Below are 21204 nucleotides of genomic sequence, written 5' to 3'. Positions count from 1 at the left end.
CAAAAATATTATCTAGATGAAGTTACTGAAAGATAAGTCTTAACACTTCAGCAAGTGCCAACGTGCAGCATCTAGAAATAACACAGTTCACTGTACAGGGCTTTCTAATGGGCAACAAAATTAAAATGCCGAAATAGAACAGAAACTAATGAGCAAAGATCTCCTTGGGGTTCCGCTCTCCAAGTTCTATGAAATAGTTAAGTTTCTTCTCCCTACCTGAATGACATGATCTTCACTGGTTATTTCTATAGCTTCCTGACAATGGTCTAATGCTGTGAACACCGCATTACAAGCCCTGAAATTAGTGAAGGATTCACATTAGTTTATTGTTAGAACATTTTGCTCACTACAAAAACATTGCTGTATTGTACTTATTGGTAGATGAGTCACAAAGTAGCATGTTGTTTTGACTAAACCATGTCACTGTCTCCATTATGATTTTTTTTTCAGGAAATTCAGCTTCAGACATCTCTGCTGTTAACGTGTTTTTACTGCAGATCGCATTGTAAAATTGCTCATGTGTACTGCAGAACCTTAATAGTATATTACTTTCTCCAAACATGCTCTAGACATCAGAAACTAAAAATTAGCAGTAAAAATAACAAAAGGCTGTTAACACCAGAATAGAAAGCTTTGTGACCATTAAAGATAGGGAAAACAAAAGTCACCAAAGCATATATATACAAAGTTTTCAATACAGCAAATAGATCGGCACTATCAAAGAAGTTGTAATACAACATAATTAAAGGAAATAATTTAATTCATCTCAAAGTCCTAGTCAGAAAAATATAAATTTTCCCGCTTCCAAGTAATAATCCAGTGACTTGATTTCCATATATCCTGATCTTTATTAAGGGCCAAAACAATCTTTGTTTCCCATTTGTTTCAGGGCTGTCCTTGAACTAATGCATGAAAAACAAGAGCCTTACCATCTTGCTACAAAATTTAAATTGCTTATATTATAAGTTACACAAGATGGGATTAACATTTATACAGGCTCCAAATACTAGAAAGAAAAGAAGTGTATAAATATATGTATACACAGAGAGAGTGCATACTAAAAGAAACAACCCAGGTGTACTTGCTTTGATAGATGTCAGTCTTCATCGAAACACAAACTAATTCTCTTCTATGTACCTCTCATTGCAGAGAGCATAAATGCACCATGCGTAAACATTCTTGTATACAGTTATTACCTAAAAAGAATATCTTGCTCCCAGACTACATAGTGGGATTTGAATTAATATCGACGACTAGAGAATTAAGAAATACAGGACATTGCTTGTTCTACTCATCATGGAAGTAACTGAAAACCAAACAGGATACACAAGGAAATATACACAGAGACATAGACACGCAGCCACGTGGATGAAGATTTGTAGGAAAAACTGTTGTATATGGAAGGCAACACCAGTATTTCAGCCCATACAATGAAAGAATCCCCAGTGTAATTTCACAAGTGATTTTCTAGCAGTCCAAGCCGGCTTCAAAGTGTGATTTTGAGCTGTGTGAAGGAACTAATTTATCTCAGTGATAGATGCCTGTCTGGTACACCAACTACTAACAAATGTCATTACGTAAACTTTCTGCAAGAAAACACACGGCTATGTTTGCACTGTTCAAAGCCTAGTATTTTCATTTGATCTGGTAACCATCAAGCCAGCAAAATTACAAGTTTAAATGACCCATATCCTATTTGATTAATACACACTTCCCACAGATGTCCAACCAAGCTTCAAACCAGAAGAAGCTACGTGGAGAAGCGGAGTCCCACTCGGAATGGAAACACACTTATGACCACTGACATGACCTTATACACTGTTTTCTTGGGCTGGTCCTACTTTTTCACCATGTTTCTCTTGTATCTGAACACCTGAAATGTCCTGGTTTTAATTCCATTGACTAACTTTCTGAAAATATTGTCTCCTCCCTTCACTTTTGCAAGGCTGTATAGAAAACCTCCTTAGACAGCAAACAGATCAGAAACCCAGTGGGACAGACACAGTGCAACACTTCTTTTCCCACTTAATTAAACCACAGGGATGAAAACAAGTTATAACCAAATAGCATTACCAAACACTAGTTCTGCTTAGTTTTTAATGGCAAATTCATTTAGAGCACCTGCCTAGTAAGGGAAATCCTCTGCTGCAGGACATCATCTTCTCCAGAAATTTTATCTTTTAAAAGGCTACTTTGTGCCCCCAGATGTTAGTACAAATGTTGCTTATAAGCATTACTTGTGCTTGTTATGTGATGAAGAGTATTTAACTATTTAATTTTCCTGAGTCTGCATCTATTAAACCCTTTAAACTACTTAACTATTCTGGGACTGCATCTGGAAGTGGCAGTAGCAAACACAGAAACAGCACTGCTTGTTTTTCATAGCATTTTGCAATGCTGCCAAAGGTTCCCAAACCAGTCATGTTCAGAGATGATGTGAATATATGTATACACACACATAAATATATATGTAATGTGCATCATCTATATACAAAAAAAAGGATAACACAGAATACATTTTATATAATGTTATTATTTACATAAATTAAAAAGGAGTAGGCTCACGGTTTATGTCCCTTCATTCAAGAGAGCTAAAGCAAGCAGAATTACAAGTGGGTGGTATACTGCTGTTTCCTTAAACAATATAGATGAAAGAATTGTCAGTAGATGAAATGCTACTGAGGACTGACATTGTTTCCTTCCAATTTTAACTAATTTCAAGATTTTTTTGGTGATTGCTATAAATAAACTTGCAGAAAAATATGATAGCAAACATGAATCATGCTCCCTGTGATGGAGTTTCAATTATCTGCATTCATAATTGATACTACTTATGTAGAGGGGCTCAAACTCTATTGGCATCTTGTTCTTGAAACATAAACTGCAAGCACTGTGTGTATAAATGACAGTACTCTTTCTATACAAACCTGATGTTTCTGATCTATGCTGACTTACTTCAGAAGTCATTCATTTCATGTTCCACTTACAACTGAACAACAAACCAAGTCAGGACCACCGTAACACCTAATTAACTCCTAAAATTTCACAGCTGCTTTATTTTCCTGCCTAGTTTTGGAAAACACCTATTAAAAAACATGTGAGCCCAAATTATGTATTTATTTTTTTAAAAAAAATTGTACTGTAATTGCATTCCGCATGCACAAACATGTAGTCACTTTGGGATCAGTTTGCTTAGAAAAATCTACTTAAACAGAGACACAGAAACCTGTAGAGAAGTGATAGTATTTTCTTTAGATGGGACTGGAATTAATTTATCACACCCAGGGCTCTACACCTTCTCTGCACGACATTCAACTTCAAGAGCTTTTTCTTCCATATAGCTGAATTGCAAACATATTTACATGCATGTATAGGCACCTGTATTAAATATAAAATTAGTCACATTAAAGAAAAAGTGATAAGGGAATGAAAGTAATTTAATTTCTCGCTAAGACAAAAAACTTTGCTCCTGTGTGCCACGTCTTGCCCAAGCAAGAAAATAAAACCTCAGTGTATGAAGAGCCAGAACAAAGTTGCACTCAGCTTAGGCCATCAAATATGAAATCTCACACACATGAAATCAAGAATGACTTTGTGAAGTTTTACCATCCTATACCCATTGGCAGCCCATAAACCTTACACACAGGACAGCATTTTTAAAATGCTACCCTAGCAATTAAATGAGCCAAAGCCATTGTTCTGCAATATTTCTGCTAAAGGATCTTGCCCTGACTGTAATGCTGGTAGTAGTGGCTGCTAGAACAATGTCATATTCAATAAGAGCACCTCAAGACATATGGGACACAAGCGAGCATCAGAGAAAAGGACATTACTGCACTTTGCATTGAGGAAAGCCATCATTTAAACCACCAGTGAATGAAACATACACAGACCAAGCTTTCTCGGGGTACCAGTTACTAAGGCACTTAAATTTGTCCTTTACGAAATAACAGAAGAAGGAAAAAAGGGTGTAGTACATTAGTTAACATACACAAAGCACATATACGCGTAGCTGGGAAGAAGCAGAAAGTAACCTGACACAATTATGTAGACCAAGCGGTTGATGTTTGCAGTTTCTTGCACTTCTACATACCGTAATTTGAACTGAGATCGTACTTCCCCATGCTCTATTTGAACCAGTTCATTGTAACAAGCAGTTATGCTGCTATTCTCCATGAATTGCTGGAAGACAAATCAAGAATGCATGAAATAGATTGGAATGGTTTTAAACTGTTATTTCTGTTCCTGCATCTAAAACTCTAGCCTTATAAAGAGAGCTGGCATGAGTCCAGCAAAGGGTTGTGAAGGTGATTAAGCATGTCTCCTGCGAGGAAAGGCTGAGGGAGCTGGGACTGCTCAGCCTGGAGAAGAGAAGGCTAAAGGGGGAATCTCATCAGGGTATACAAGTATCTGAAGAGAGAGCGTAAGAAGACAGAGCCAGCCTCTCTCCAGTGGTGCCCAGAACAGAGGCAATAGGCACACAGGAGATTCCCTTTGGACACCAGGAAATACTTTTTTTACTGTGAGGATGACTGAGCACCAGCATAGGTTGCCCAGGGAGGTTGTGGAATCTCCGTCCTTGGAGATGTCCGAAAGTTGAGTGGGTATGGTCCTGGGCAACTGCTTTAGGTAGCCCTGATTGAGCAAGGAGGTTAGGCAAGATGACCTCCAGAGGTCCCTTCCAACCTCAACCATCCTGTGATTCTCTAGAAATAAAAAGCTTTAGTTGTATCTTCTGCGTACAGTAATCGTCTTTACCCCAGGAATGATTTCCTAATTCTTAAGACAACATGGATATCTAAATACAAAGCAAGTATAAAAATATGCTAAAAGCTCAACTGTGAATCTTCCCATTTGGTTTTAGCAACCCAGTTAGAAACAGATAATCTAAAAACCACCCAAACACAGTCTCACACAAAACCAGTATTGCCTTGATGCTTCATTTTGAACATCTATCCTTAATTCAGAATGGACATAGAATACCTTAGAGACATAAGACATTCATGCTAAAAAAAGAAAAAAAAATTAATTACATTTGGCGTTTCATTTGTTTTCAAGCAAATATTACAGCTGAAGCTCAGAAGGTGAAGTAACTTTGCTTCACAGGTAAGCTCACTGAGCCGTCACTGTCAATTCAGAAGTGCAGAAAAGTATATAAAGTAAGGAGCATGCTGACAACCGTTATAAAACTTCTATATACCCCAGAAACGAGAGAATATCCTCTCTTTGTTAGGCAGAGGTAGTAAGCTGAAAGGTCTTGCGTTTGGTTCTGCCGAAATCAGAAACTTTATATTGACAGAAAAGAAGTAGATTCTCTGACTTCAGTTAAAGTTCATGGCTCATTAGCAAACTCCTGCTATGAAGAGCTAAATCACGCCTTTATAAATACACGCACCCACTCCAGTTTTCACAGAAGATACCCTATGCTGTCAATAGTTCTCACAGCCCAGCTGCATGCAGAGTCAAGAGGCAGCACTCAAACCTCTGAGGAACAAAGAACAGCTTTTAAGAAATCTATGCTTCTCTCCCGTATGAAAAATTGTGTTTTGAGGATCAATGGCTTAATCCCAAGCTGCCAGCAAAAATGTAAAAACTAAAATTAAAAATAACTATTGACACAGGTCTGCTTCCCTGCTTAGAGCAGTGTTAGGATCTTAAAATATCTCCGTAACTCTCACTTCACACACTAAGTGAACGCATGGGAAACGAAGAGGCACAATATCAAGGTGGCAGAAGCAAAGGTGTAAATGGTGTTGTGTTTTTGCATAACAACCTGCCTGCAAACAAACTTGTCTTCCACAGCACTGCAGATTTAGATTTTCAGTTTTAGGGTGCTCTTTTAAATATTCAAATATGCTCATGCTAAATTTAAAACAATATAAAAACAAATCTATCAGTCATATACAATTTAACAATGATGGCAAGCTATTTTACAAACTAAATTTGCTAGAGCATATGAAACGGCTTTATAAACTGAATTTTAAAGTAGCGCTGTTTACTGACAAAATTTAACCGCTGCTGTTTACGGACAAAAACCAACCACTATCTCTTCACAAATCTTTGGCTTAAGAATCAAGAATTGCAGTTTGTTGAAGTACTAAACCTGCTCTTAACTGTTGTATAGTCTTCTGCAAATGCATAGAATCTCTTTATTTAAGTTTATAGTTCTAATGCCGTTCATTCACTGGCTTACTCAAAGCTGAGAAATCAACTGGGACCTGAAAAAAGCAGGAAATACTTCCTTTTTCTAATCTGTGCATCTATATGAGGCATGAGAAGCTGAAGATCTATTAACTTTCAAATATTAGAAGGCAGACAACAATATTTTAAAAATGTTTAGTATTTATACAGTACATTTTGATTTAACTAACATACACTCTAAATTGTAGCTTACTTCATTATAATTGGATTCCACTGTTGTCCTGTACAGAGCTTGACACAAGCCAAGACTCATCAGCTAGTAGGAATGCATCATTCTTACTGCTTAACAAGAAGTACTAGGTCTAATATTAAAGATTTATTTTGTTGCAAACCAGAACATTTTAATAGTAACTGGTCAATGAGAATCAATGCTGTTTAGGAAACGTACTAAAGTTCAAAATACAAGACAAGATTGTAACTGCAAACATTAAGGTCCTCTGTTTGCTAATTTAAATCATAGTTAAAAGTCAGTCAGGAAGCCAAATCACTTATTTAAATTAGTCCTTCCTAAGCAGGCCATCACTATTAGGTTTATGAGGCTGAGAGGAAAAAGAAAAAACAGCATAATAAATGCACTGCATTAACAACACCATTAAAACACAAACACAAAAGCTGTTAATGATATAGGCCAGAAAAAAAGAAAATTAAAATATCAGAAGATGTAATAAAATAGACTTTCTTGAGTAGGAAGAAGAAAAACCAGAAAGAATTCAGCATAAAGAAAAATACCAAAGGAATATATAAAATTAACAGAAAATCCTGAAATCTCCCTCGGTTCATAAAACTTTTAGTGATCATAGTGATCCAGATCTAGATAGAGATCAATCATCACTGATTTCATTAGAAGAAATGAAAATTGATTTCTTTAGGACTAGTTACAATATACATTATAGGTACACATGAACATGGAAAGATATTACTCTAACATAAGTATACATGAATGCAACAGAACATTTTAAAGCAGAATAATCTGCTATTCACTGCACACAAAAAAAATATGGTTATTTGCAGGAGTATCCCCCAAAAGAGATTAAAGGAGTTCTTTGGAATCTTTAAATACAAACCTGATGTAAAAAGTCTACAAAACTCTACAAAAAGGTGACAGACGAATTGTCTAGAAGCTCAGACTCTACTAATCAAGTTGGAGAGGCACTTAGGAGGCAGTCACCACCAGACGGAGCAATTGCATTCAGTGTTTTGTCAAGGGAAGAGGAGGAAGTCAATGAGCAAAAATAGGACAAGTGCTGATATGATGAACAGTCACAGTCCAAAATAAAGCTACCAGAAAGGTTGGACTGTAAAAATAAAAATAGTGACGAGAAACTTACAATTTGAGCAGATATGATTTTCCAAAAAGATTTTGCTGCTGAGGAAGAAATGCCCTGCAAATACTGTCTCTCTATTTGAAGAAGGGTATTTTAAAATCCTCGTTTGTGCAGGGGCGGGTTTTTTGTTTTAATGGATTTAGTCCCTACTGATCTCCATCCAAGCAGAAATAATTCCTATGTCCACCCCACGGCGAAAATAGGATCTTTGACATCAGATGTGTTTTAAAGGCTTGAAAAGAATTCCAATAGGGAATTGCTGTATCATTCAAGCTCTCAGATAAATTTGGGACGGCTAGAGGGAATGGTCAGAGCAGCTGCCAGGTGCAAAAAGATTTTACTTTCCCAGGCAGACAGAGATGTCTCTCAGAGCTGCACAGGGTCTCCTCTGGCTCTAGTCAGTACTCCACCCACAATCTAGCCCACAAAACATATTGCCCTGCATTGCTGTCAAACGAAACACCAGACTTGAGAAGAAATAAAGATTTGTTTTTTAATTTTTTTTTTTTTTTAAAGTGAGAGAAGGAGAAAATTGCACTAAAAAAGCATTAACATTCTTGGGCTGACCTTTTTCAGACCCAACTTTTCCAATTTTTGGAGCATCTAAGCACTTCAGAAATGCTTTTGCCTTTAATGCTTTTGCCTTTAATGCTTTTGCCCCCACCGTACCCTTGCAGGAAAGGCAAGACCTATCACCTGTTTTTGGAGATGACCTACAAATGGTGACTCTGGTGAATGTTCTACTCTGTAAACAAACTCCAGGTAAATATGAGTTAGCTCAGATACTGGCCTCAGTATGAGCATACTAGCATGAGATTCTGCCTGGGTTAATTCCCTTCCTTCTCTTATTTTCCTTACTGCAGTTAATTGTCCTAACTATACATAGTTAATTCCCCCTAGCTATCCACTGACGTGCTTCTAGCATTTCAACACATAACCTTCCTTATGAACTCCTCACTTTAATATTACAGCTGATTTATATTAAATTAACATAACAGTAACATCCTTCCAAAGCCGCTCACACAAACGTTTGATAGATTTCCAGAGCTAACTCTTGCTTTTCTGCTCTCTCCTACAAAGCTGTTCTGAGAAACAGCATGAACAGCAATGATTTTCCCTTCTGCTGCCTGTATAGGAAAGACTCTAACGCTGTCCTGAGAAGAACAGGTGCAAGCCAAAACAACAATCTAATGAAAAAAATAAATTTCTTTACATCACAAGGAGCTGGACTAGGCTTGTAGTCCCTTTAGGAGAGATATCCCAGCAGTCTGAGGCACACAGAGACGTCCGGGTGACTAGTCAGCATGCTGTGATATGCAGCACACTTTAATCGGGGTCCCCCATCACTGATTTTGTAATGCAGTCATAAACAAAAACCACCCACCACCCACCCAGGCCACAATAAGTTAATCTCAGTATTCCTCCTTAGTCTGGAAAGACTAGCTAGATCACAGATTCTCTTATATACTTCTTGGATACACTATTGAGAAGAAAAGATTACCCAGTCAACTACCACTGGTTTTCGATAAATTTTTGACATAAGCAACTGTATAGTTTTTAATTTAAGGAAATAGAAGCATCCGTAATTTACAACGCAATCATGATTACTATATTAAATATGTAATTTATACATACCCTATCAAAGCCTGCATTAAGAAGGGGAAGAACAGAAGTCTCTTCTTGGTCTGCAGATCTACAAAACAAAATCATAGAATTGGTTAGGTTGGAAAAGACCTTTAAGATCATCAAGTCCAACTGTCAACCTAACTCCATCAAGTTACCACTAAACCAGGTCCCTAAGTGCCACATCTACACATCCTTTAAATACCTCCAGGGATGGTGACTTAACCACTTCCCTGGGCAGCCTGTTCCAATGCTTGACAACCCTTTCGATGAAGAAATCTTTCCTAATATCCAGTCTAAACCACCCTTGGCACAATTTGAGGCTGTTTCCTCTTGCCCTATCACTTGGGAGAAGAGACCGACCCCCACCTCGCCACAACCTCCTTTCAGGTAGTTCTAGAGAGTGATAAGGTCTCCCCTCAGCCTCCTTTTCTCCAGGCTGAACAACCCCAGTTGCCTCAGGCGCTCCTCGTAGGACTTGTGCCCTAGACCCTTCACCAGCTTCATTGCTTTTCTCCGGGCATGCTCCAGCACCTCAATGTCTTTCTTGTAGTGAGGGGCCCAAAACTGGACACAGTATTGGAGATGCAGCCTCACCAGTGCTGAGTACAGGGGGACGATCTCTTCCCTAGTCCTGCTGGCCATACTATTTCTGTGACAAGCCAGGATGGTGTTGGCCTTCTTGGACACCTGGGCACACTGACAGCTCATATTCAGCTGGCTGTTGACCAACACCCCCAGGTCCTTTTCCGCCAGGCAGCTTTCCAGCCACTCTTCCCCAAGCCTGTAGCGCTTCACGGGGTTGTTGTGACCCAAGTGCAGGACCCGGCACTTGGCCTTATTAAACCTCATCCCATTGGCCTTGGCCCATTGATCCAACCTGTCTAGATCCCTCTGTAAAGCCTTCCGACCCTCAAGCAGATCAACACTCCCACCCAACTTGGTGTCATCTGCAAACTTACTGAGGGTGCACTTCATGCCCCCATCCAGATCATTGATGAAGATATTAAACAGAACCAGTATGTTGTAGGTCACACACCACTTAAGAATTGGATAGTATCGATTTGACATAGTTACCTAAACATAATGAATGCAGTGAGAACACTCTTGCATAAAATACATACATAAAATTATTCTATTACAGAAGTTGATGCTATAGTCTTCTTTCATAAGTATTTGCAGCTATTATTCAACCTGATGGTTATTCCTACAGCACACCTGACAGATACTCTACAGAAGTCCTGTGTCTCTTCACAGACACACAAAGATATTACAAAAAGAAACCATGAAGAAGATTAAAGACATCCTGTGATGTCCTATGAGATGAATCTAAAAAAGTGTTATTAAATAAAAAGTGGAGCAAGTTGCAAAGTCTTACTCAGCAGCAAACTTCGTCTGTTTTCTAATCTTGGCAGGAATGTTTCTTCTCCTGACACTCTATTTCCTACTATTTTAATTGAGCTAGGAAATCAACAAAATTAGAATCGATCAGTAGTGTGCAGGAGTTTTAATAAAGACAGGAAAGGTCTCCTTTTTGAACATATTTGACAAAAACGTATTTTAGTTAATAAGGATTCTGCCTGAATACACGGGGTATGAATTACTGAATAAGGATGTCAGGACAACATTCTGGTGAGTTTAGTACCAACAGCATTGAAGTTTACTCCATTACGCAGTTCCCTACTAGCCACAGCATGTTACTTGATCTAGTTATTTCCCTTAGAAAGTAACACATAGCTTTCTATTTTTTCCTTCTTTTAGAAACCAACACATAGCTTTCTAATTTTTCTTAGTATACAAGCCATTACATTATGATCCTCTCAAGGTGATAAGGACAGTACTAGTCTATATAAATGTAAGGTTACCAAATACTTAAATAGGCCACATAAAACATTACTAACCCATTTCAGGTAAAATAATATTAAACTTACTCTATAAGGCTTGCTAGTAAGATACTTTCTGTTATTAGATAATTACTATAGATAACATTGTTATAAAGTGAAATAAAAATTTTCACAAAACAGTAACACTTACATGCGTGGAACCACAGCAAGTATTACAGTGTGCTCTGATGGTTTTGTGGCACGAATAGACCTGAGGAAATAAAAATTTCTCAGTTACACCGCATGCTTTCTCAATGTTACTCTCAGTATCTTCACAGACAATATAAAGGACAGCCAGGACAGAAAGATGCCACTGAGGCTAGAAAATAGGATATCACGCTGCCATAACCTACCTACCCCACTTAGACAATCCATTTCCATTTTCGTACCAGATTCCTCAGATTTTGATCAATGCAGTGAAGAGGCAAGAGTTCCAAAATCACAGGGCCTGAACACAGGTCTCCAAATCCACTCTTATAACCTAGCGAAGGTTTACCCTGTTTACTTAGCTTATTTGGAGCAGACTGCCCTGAAGGTGTGGGTTGAGAAAGGTCAATCTGTGCAATGTATTTCCAATACCCATTAGCTAATTTAAACAAGAATCTCCACCATCTTCTCCCGTAATTACCATTGTGATTCTACATATTGCAGAATTTTCTTCAGAGGGTAGGAAGTGCTTTTGGAGCATGCAAGTAACAAAAGAGGGTATAGCAAGTGTCTATGAGAGAGTATGATTTATGAAATGCTTAATAAACAAAATGTTGCCACTTTACATACTATTTAGAAACTGAAAAGTATATGACCAGCTATCAGAAGAAAACTCCATTCAGCTTCTACTGGCTAAAGATAACTTTTTTCAATCATGTCACCATTGTCCTGAATAAACAGTCTTTTTATTTTTTGATGGTCTTTTAAAAGAACTTGTGTCAGTGCAAGCATTTGAGCTTTAAAATGGTCCTTCTCATAAACATGGCAAATTTCAGCTCATGATGGACTGAGAAGCACAGTATGGTGTATGGTACAAAATGTATGCTTGGCTAAAAGTGTACTTTAGCAAAGAATCCCAATACCAAGAACTTGCAACCTTAGAGCCACTATGAGAGAGTTATGAGTACCAGAAGAGTGATATGAACTTTCATGAAGCACTGGCAGTGCCTGACCCAGTGGACAAACAAACACATTCCTCTGAAGCCCTGCAGCTTCAGACTTTGCTGCAGCAATCACCCAGGAAAGAAGCAGGCACAGAGAGCCGGGAATAATTTCACAGCAGCTCTGCCCTGTGCTCTGATAGAAGCCCATGACCTAAAGAGACGGCTCTACAATTCAGCTTTGCCAAAAGCATATTTTTCATGTTGTTCTCCTCTTGCAAACCCATGTCAATCTCCAAATTCCCATTTTACTATCATTTTGGGGGTTCTTTTGTTGTTTGGGTTTTCCCCCACCATTTTTTGTTTTTAAAATTAGGAAGTTTTGTTTTGTACAATATATTCTGAAGTTCAAGAGAAGCATAAGGTCCTTTACATTACCTGCAGATATCTTCCGCATCAAAATATTTGGAATTCCTGTGATCTATAACAATTATTTCCTGGTGCTTATCAAGAAAACATTCAAGCGCTGACTCTGGAGTCCGGGCAATATTGCACCTGTATCCAGCTCTGTCACAAGCCCACCAGAAACCATCACTTTGGTTGTCTTCTTTTGCAAAGATCAGCAAAACCTGTAAAGCAAGCAAAACAGTGGCACCGCATTAAACATACAAAATATTTCTCCACATGGTGCAAGTCTTAACAAACACTTCTGCTCTGTGAAAGATTAAGACTACTTTGGAAGTGGGAAGGTTGAACAACAGACTGTAAAACAACCCATGCAGCAGCACAACTTTCTTCATAGACAGAGTGATGATCAATAGGTAATCAAGAATTAAGTGCATAGGATGGATATCTAGGGCAATGCCAGCTGCCGGATGACAAGTCTCTTCCAACTCACATTTATATTCAATCAGCAACCACCCAGAGTAAGTGGGGAGGTGTTCAAACATCATTGCCACTCTCATCAAGCCATCCCAGCTACACACACTTTTAATTGTAATGAACTGTCTGAAATGCAACTGCCTTAATTATTGCTCTTCGGGGACAAACAATTAACATAACACAGTTTTATTCACTATTTCTCCTTTGATGTACAACAAAATGGAGTTAACCCACATTCTTTCAAAACTGGACAGCATACAGAATGTTATGGACAGTGATGGATAGGGGGAAAAACATTATTCAAACATCCCAATTTTTACCCAATACCTAATTATGTAAATATATGAGGTAGTTTTGCCAACTTCAACAGAACACTTAAGGAACTGCTCACACAAGATCAGGAAGGACGTGTGCCGAGGCACTGTTCTAAAAATCAAATTGATGCTGTAGGAAGTCTGCTTGATAACTGAAACACAGAATATAGACTGAAAACAACTGTATTTGTGTGCTTCTAGTGCGAAAGAAAGAGCGTTTTTAGGAGAGAATAAATTCTTCATCCTTCCACTATTATACCTGTATTATCAGCGTACAAATTACATAGCCAGGAACCCGAGCCATGTACACAGTCCCCTTCAGAATTTGCACATATGTACCATAGCAACTGATCACTAACCATGCCACCCTGTGTGACAGATGAAGAAATAAAAGGTTAATTTAGTGCCAATATGCTGTGAAAGAAAGGTCTCAAAAAGTCCAAAATTTATCCACAGCTGTTCAAATTGTGCAGAAAGGCAGCAGCCAGAGAGTAATCTATTTATAAAGCAAAGTCCTGCTCATTTCACAAATAAAAGTCATCCCCTGTCTTTACTGAAACAACCTGAGCAAAATATGAAAAATTTTGCCCTAAATATCCATAAGAAATGTCCATAGCCTTTCATCTGTGCTGCTCTATGCAGCTGTGGTGTCACCACATGAAATTCAACATCATCAGTCTAGAAGCTAGAAAAGGTGGCCATAACTTTTCTGTTATCTTGAGCTGTCTGCATTGTTGAATTCTAAACAATAAACAAATCAATTAATGTTACTGTAGCTGGACAACCAGTCAAGGTTTCATTAAAGAGTGGAAGAAAATGATAAGTCAGAATTTCCACAAATACTAAGAAATAACTTAAGAAGTTTCATTTTAAGTTTCATTTTATTAGGAAGAGTACTTTTAATTGCGGTTAACAATAAGTAGAGTTACTGACACTTAACATCCAAGGTAACTGTTGTCACTCCACCTAATCCCTGACTTTTTTCCAGCCATCAGGATGTTGGAAAGCATTGTTGAGCTGCATGCTCTGTCTGTGAATACTTGGGTAAAGTCCCTACTCTGATACAATCTTCCGTTTGGTTCCAGCTGCTATTAGTTTTACTTTGTTCCTAGTTTGTTCGGTACAATATGGTTCAGAAAATAGGGGTTTTGGGACACATTTTTTGATATCTTCTGTTTCTCAACATTCCCAGTTTGGAAATAAAGGATTGAGAAATGCAATAGTTTGCCAGCTGTAAAATAATAGAACTTAATTAAACCACCCGATCTCCCAAGGGTAGCTAATTGTGAATCCTTCTGAGAATATTAACTTTTAAAGTTTTTTTTAAAGCATTACCACCATGCTTTCTCATTAACATTTGTATGAAGCTTACTCTAAACCATCTAAACATAATGTAACTAGAAGTATATTGCAAGATACACTTTCAAAGTCAAGATGAAAGTATAACAATCCATATAAACAACACTGTCAAAGAAAAGTTTGAACTCAATCCATGTTTCTTGGCAAAAAAAACCCCATGTGTCTATTTTTTGGTGTATAATTTGCCAGTGTTGCTGTAAAAAGATCATTTTACTCATTGCTGTCCTGGTTTAGGAGCAACATGGAATTCTCCTGTCGAGACCTTTACATTTTTTGGTGATGTATTGGAATTTTTACCATCTTTCTAATTACTTGCTTTGCACAACTATTGCGTGTCTTGTTCCCAGTTTATCATACAAACGTCCAGAAAATGGACAGAGCTTTGCTTTAAAGAGCTCAAAATAAAACAAGAGACACCAGCTGAGTACAGACTCAGGGTAACACAACAAAACTGAGAAAATTACAAACAGCAACTTAAGAAGTAAAAATAAATTTACGTAATTATTTTTATGTTACTGTACTCAGCAAGAGAGTTTTAAGCTGGAAAACATATAGCGGCTCTGAATTAAGTTAGAGAGGAGATCTCATTACACTGAAAATTGGTATGGGCCAACAGTAAAATGCTGTGCATCATCGTGCTTCGTTTGCAGTGCAACAGGGAAGATCACCATCATCAGAACGGAAATGGAGCTTGATGTCAGTGCTGTGAGAGAGATGATGGCCAATGAACATGCTACGAGGTAGAAAATGCAGTATTTGAATGGGGGAAAAATCCAAACCTGTGTCAGCCCTGGTAAACACTTCTGCCAAAGGGTGAGACAACTTTTTTTATGTGCACTAAACATTTATAAAAACTGGTTTTTTCTCCTGTGTCCTCTGGAGAAAGTGTGTTTATATGTAGTTTTATCACGGTCATTTCTAAGGTTTGAGAACCAAACCAAGCCTATTTGCAAGCCATGGTACAAAATCAGACATACAGGCTGAGTGTAGGGGGTGGGTGTTCGGAGGTCAGAGCTGGTAGGTTTTTGCTTTGGACTCTTCCCCTTGCCCCTTAAGGTCAGCAGCACCTCGGTCACGATCTAGTACAAACCAAACCAGATTTGTCCTCCAACACAGGTGGTCATAAAGTCCACTGAGGAATCTACTAAATGGTTTATGGCAGGTCACAGCTGCAAGTAAGGTCACCTCCCAGCCAAAAAAAATACTGGCCATTTTGAGGTTGGCACAGGTGTCCCATAACACCATAAAACATGCATCAGAATAAAATGACCATCACTAGGAAAAGCCCCGGTGGCAATTGTTCTAAGAAACTAAATTGACTTATCAGACAATTGTTAACATGATGAAGTACCCACAAATAGACATTTAAAATGTGATATTCAGTAGCTGTTTGCCCTGCACAGTGAAACACGTAAGCCCATTGTCAAGATGGAAAAAAAGATTAACATGCATTTTTTAAATGTGTGGATGTGTGCAATACTAGCCAAGTTAGCTGAGGTGATGTGGCTTATTCCACAAACGAAGGAGGTGGCTTTACATAAAGTGTTTTTCCTTTACTGTAAATAAGTTACTGTATGACAATGTCTTTATGGAAAACACTTCAGTTAATAGTTTTACTTAAGGTCTGCTTTCTGCTTTATTTAAGGTCCTCTGTGGTTCTCTTCTATACTTCTCTGTTCTGTTGTGCAAAACCCAGCAAAACTTGCCGTGTACCCAAACTTTATAATGGAGCTCTCTGCTTTGGTACATCAGAATTGAATAGTTTTCAACATCCAGAGAGGCGGCCCTTTCCCTGCTAATGCACATACACGCACCCGCCTATTGACAGGACGTATAAAAGGAATGATTTGGTGTTAATGGAAATCTAAGCACCTTGTTTACCAAGTTAATTTACTTGTAGATCTCTTCTCAAGCAATCAGATAAACCAAAATACCAATTACCCATCTCACAGTCCTTCACAAGTAAAATGAAAACATTATACTTTATTGTAGGGGTTGAACCTTAATTTCTTCACTCATTAACACTGAATTGACTGTATCAAGAAACTGAAAGAGCATCTTACCTGAATGGGATCTTGTGTCAGTCTCATGGGCCCAATTTGTACTTCTGTAGTTGAAACCTGCTAAAGAAGAGTAATACAGATATTTTCCTCCACACAACATTTTACAAACAAGAATGAAAGATCAAACAGAACCATGAAAGACTCTCAAAGGCAGGCTGGCATATGACTCGCAGCCTTAATTTGGTTGCTTTGAAGTGTATCTTTTAGGAACGTATTTTACCAAACTCCTAATTTTGTTTTATTTGCCTCTAAGTTAAAAATTGTAGGATTTTAAATAAGGAAACAAGAAGCACCACTTCCTTTTCCCTCTTTCCCCAACAGAATACCTTGGTTGCACAGTAGGACTTGTATTTTGCTTAAGACTACAGAAAACTATTTTTTTCTGGCCAAAAATTGCCTTATTCATTTGAATATAATACAGAACTTGTTTTAAAGGTCTTGTGACATATACTCAACAACAATATTTTAATGGATTTGGTTAGGAAAAAAGTAACTTTTCAGACAAGAAAACTTGTTTGGATTGCAGATTGAAAATTGTTTTCCAGAACCATAGCCTTTCATTTGCAGAAAAAAACATTGCTACCATGTGAGCCATGACATTTGCAGAAAACATGTGAGCACATCATAATTTAAGCTACTGCAAGAAAGCCAGCAGAGGTTGGCTGTGGCTGCTTTGTTGCCATATTTCCTGGGAGCTGGACTACCTTAATACTTTCTGTGTCTTTATACATTTCAATACGCATCTCCTGTACACTATGGATTTGTTTCACTTCAAATCATTAGCTACAGAAGGTTGTTAAGCAACTGAACAATACCTATGTCCTCCCACAGATGCATGTACTTAAGGAAAAGAGTCTTTGAACACTTAAAAGATTGTTGTCCTCATGCATATGAAGGATTATTTCCAAGTTATTAATCTCCAAAAAAGCAGATTCTCTGCTTTCCGGGTACCGGTTACCCTAGCTGCCCGGTGTAGGCAAGTTAAAGCAATTGCCCTGCAAGACACGTAACTTGAACAAAACACTAATTTTAGGCAGATTCGCAGGACCATTCCATGACACACAGGAATCCTGGAGCCTTATTTCTGCAGAATTTTGCTCCAAGGCGCTCGTTAGTTTGAACCTTTTGTGTAAGTATTACCTTACTCTTAATTTTAGTATTTTTCAAAGGAATGTGTATAAACATTCAAAATGGGTGAAGTTACCAGTATTCAACATTTTTCCTTAGAGAATACAATACCATGTTAAGTATTAACAGCCTTGCCTGCATGTGTGACAGTGGTGTTATGTATAGCTACAACTGACACGTTGGACTTTCATGCACCACTGAGCATCGATTCTTCTCAGCCCAACAACGTCCGTCAGAAGGTGGTAACAGGCAGTACTCCAAAAGATTAAACTACAAAGCCTACCACTGTTTTCCAAAGCAAAAACAGCCCCCAATATACAAGTAGTTAACCTCTCCTTTTCTCACACAAAAGCTTCACTTCCCCTTGAGCTCCTGCCACGGCAGAATGCAACTTAATGCCAGTAAGTATATCAGAATAGAAATGAAAGTTAGCACCCACCATCAACCATAAGTTACAAGTAAGGTTAGAGAAACAGTTTTCTGAAAGCTCCCAACCCCTCTTCCCCGCCACCGAAAAACAGCACATTCACACTTCAATGGTATTATATAGGAAACTCTTAAAGCATGGCTCATCATCATTCACTTTGATTTTTTCTTAAAAAAAGTTTTAAAGTAGTCTCATTAGACAAATCTGTAAGAATACACAACAGACTTGGGTCAGTATATGTGCAAAAGCTTCCTTTTCCACAATGCACAGCTCTGACTGTCCCAGAATGTATTAATCAAGAGCCTGGGTTCCTTCACAAAAGACAGTTAGGACACAGATATTTATTTTACTATCCATTTATTAATGCTACTAGGGAACTGACATTGTCAGTGAATGCCTTACACATTTCTACCACTTCAGAGGACATCCAGCATTAATTACTCTGTTTTGCACAAGATGGAATAACTGTGTCTAAGACATAGATGAATGCAGGCAAGTCTCTCAGTCCCTTTACAGAGATTCCTTTATAGGGTAGCCACTTCTCTTAGCCTAGGTATTTTAAAACAACAACAACAAAAAAATCCACACAACTGTGACTCAGGGTTTCTCTTCATGCTGCTTCTGTGTCAACCTCCTGAATAGAAAATGCCTGAAGAGAAGGACCTAAAAATCAGGGTCTCTCTCTCTTCCCCGCTCCCAGTTTCAAGGTGTTTCTGCCTTTTCTAACAGTAGGAAAGTTTCACGATGACTAGAAAATCTGAGAGCCCTGATGTAGGTCAACTTGTCCCCATCCTGCTCTGTGCAGACACGATAGGGTCAGAACCGCACAGAGATGCAGAAAAGGTGCTGCTATATCTGAAAGATTGCTGTGTATAACCTTTAAGTTCCTAAGTTGCTCAACTTTGTTACTTACACAATGCATGAAAATAAATGGGACCTTCAAATTTAAGACTGGTAATGAATCCAAGCATAGGAAGGATTAATAAACCTTCTCATCAGATACAGCAAACAGTGTGTCTGAAATCCTCCCTCCTGAACTTGGAGTTACGAGTTTTGTTTTATAAGCTGAATCAGTCCCTTGGATTTATATGCCCTAATTAATCTGCATACAAGTGATGGTCTCACTTCTCTCATTCAAAACACAGCTAGAGGAGGCAGCAAGAGTAACGACATGAGTGCCTGGCCTTCACAAATGTCCTACAGATCTCTCCTTGGCCTGAAAGAACTAATTTCACATCTTCCTAACTCCCAGAAGAATCTGACCATTTGGATGTTGCATATTAGTGATATCATGACCATACCTCTGCTCATTTCCTGACTTAAGTGAATATCTCATTGCTGATGATTTCCAATTTAAATAGATCTCTCATTATTTGATTGACTGTCAGGAAGGACTGCTAATAGATCTGCAACATAAATCAATTAGTACAGTAGCTCATGACAAACTTTTCTGGTAAAACATGTGGAGACAAGTCTGGTTCGAAAGAGGTCAGTGAGAAAATGCCTGATTTCAGTGAGCAGAGGAACAGACACAGGGTTGGAAACAAAGAAATCATAAATAAACTAACCATCAGGGAATACCAAAAGCTTAAAATCAGTGCATAAAATTTTGTTTTAGCATTTTAAACTGTCTAATATTATTTCCAGTATCATTCTAACCTCCTAGGCAATCTCCACAGGAATCAGCTATTGGCCAAAGAATTAAAGACAAAGTCAATGGTACTTTCTTAAATCCTATGTTTTTGTGTAAATCAGTGGTCATCAATTACGTTACTATCATATCAGTACTATCAAGCAAAATGCACTTACCACTTCATTAAAGTTCCACTCTTTTAAATCTCCAATACGAAAGTCCCCCTTATGCTTGCAGACCTACATCCCCTGCAGTTTACAAATCATAAATAATAAATTACCGTTGTGACAGCCAATGTGGCTTCACGAAAGGCAAATCGTGCCTGGCAAATTTGGTGGCCTTCTACGACAGTGTTAAGGTGTTGGTGGATAAGAGAAGAGCAACTGACGTCATCTATCTGGTCTTGTGAAAAGCATTTGACACTCTCCCACACAACATGCTTATCTCTAAATTGGAGAGACATGGATTTGATGAGTAGACCATTCAGTGGATAAGGAACTGGCTGGATGGCTACACTCAAAGTGTTGTGGTCAACAGCTTGATGTCCAGGTGGAGACCAGTGACAAGTGGCATTCCTCAGGGGTGGCATTGGGACCAGTGCTGTTTAACATCTTCGTCAGTGACATGGACAGCAGGATTGAGTGCACCCTTACCAAGTTTGCAGATCAACAGCAAGCTGTGTGGTGCAGTCAACACGCTGGAGGGAAGGGATGCCATCCAGTGGGTCCTGGACAGGCTTGAGCGGTGGGCCTGTGCAAAAATCAAGTTCACGTGTAAGGTCCTGCACCTGGGTCACAGCAATCCCAAGTACAAACACAAGCCAGGTAGAGAATGGATTGACAGGAGCCCTGAGGACCTTGGGGGTGTTGCTTGATGAGAAGCTCAACATGAGCCGGCAATGTATGCTCACAGCCCAGAACGCCAACCACATCCTGGGCTGCATCAAAGGAAGAATGGCCAGCAGGTCAAGGGAGGTGATTCTGCCCCTCTAATCCAGTCTCAGGAAACCCCACCTGGAGTAACGTGTCCAACTGTGGGGCCCCCAACATAAGAAGGACATGGACCTGTTGAAGAGGATACAGAAAAGGGCCACGAAGATGATCAGGGGATGGAGCTCCTCCGCTAGAAGGAAAGGTTGAGAGAGTTGGGGCTGTTCAGCCTGGAGAAGAGAAGGCTCCGGGGAGACCTTATAGCAGCCTTCCAGTACTTAAAGAGGGCCTACAGAAAAGACAAAGAGTGTAATGAAAGCATGAGGGGTAATGGTTTTAAACTGGAAGA

General features: G+C 38.7%; 1 protein-coding gene across 9 annotated transcripts in view; it reads right to left on the bottom strand.

The window, feature by feature from the left end:
• The window catches only part of PDE8B (phosphodiesterase 8B), an 82925-nt gene that overhangs the window by 23632 nt on the left and 38089 nt on the right, over positions 1-21204 (bottom strand). For 4 of the 9 annotated variants that reach the window (XM_063320978.1, XM_063320981.1, XM_063320980.1 and 1 more), the window contains 6 exons: positions 16739-16798; positions 12559-12749; positions 11184-11243; positions 9162-9219; positions 4094-4182; positions 217-295 (listed from right to left, as the gene is read on the bottom strand). In XM_063320978.1, the coding sequence (XP_063177048.1) occupies positions 217-295; positions 4094-4182; positions 9162-9219; positions 11184-11243; positions 12559-12749; positions 16739-16798 (537 nt within the window). Of the gene's footprint in view, positions 1-216; positions 296-4093; positions 4183-9161; positions 9220-11183; positions 11244-12558; positions 12750-16738; positions 16799-20579; positions 20677-20990; positions 21009-21204 lie in introns of those variants that run through there. The other 5 variants (XM_063320983.1, XM_063320984.1, XM_063320982.1 and 2 more) reach the window with 3 other exon arrangements.

This window comes from Chroicocephalus ridibundus, chromosome Z, assembly GCF_963924245.1.
Source record: "Chroicocephalus ridibundus chromosome Z, bChrRid1.1, whole genome shotgun sequence".
Classification (NCBI taxonomy): Eukaryota; Metazoa; Chordata; class Aves; order Charadriiformes; family Laridae; genus Chroicocephalus; species Chroicocephalus ridibundus.
The sequence above is the reverse complement of the archived record's forward strand: the minus strand, read 5'-3'. Positions and strand labels throughout refer to the sequence as shown.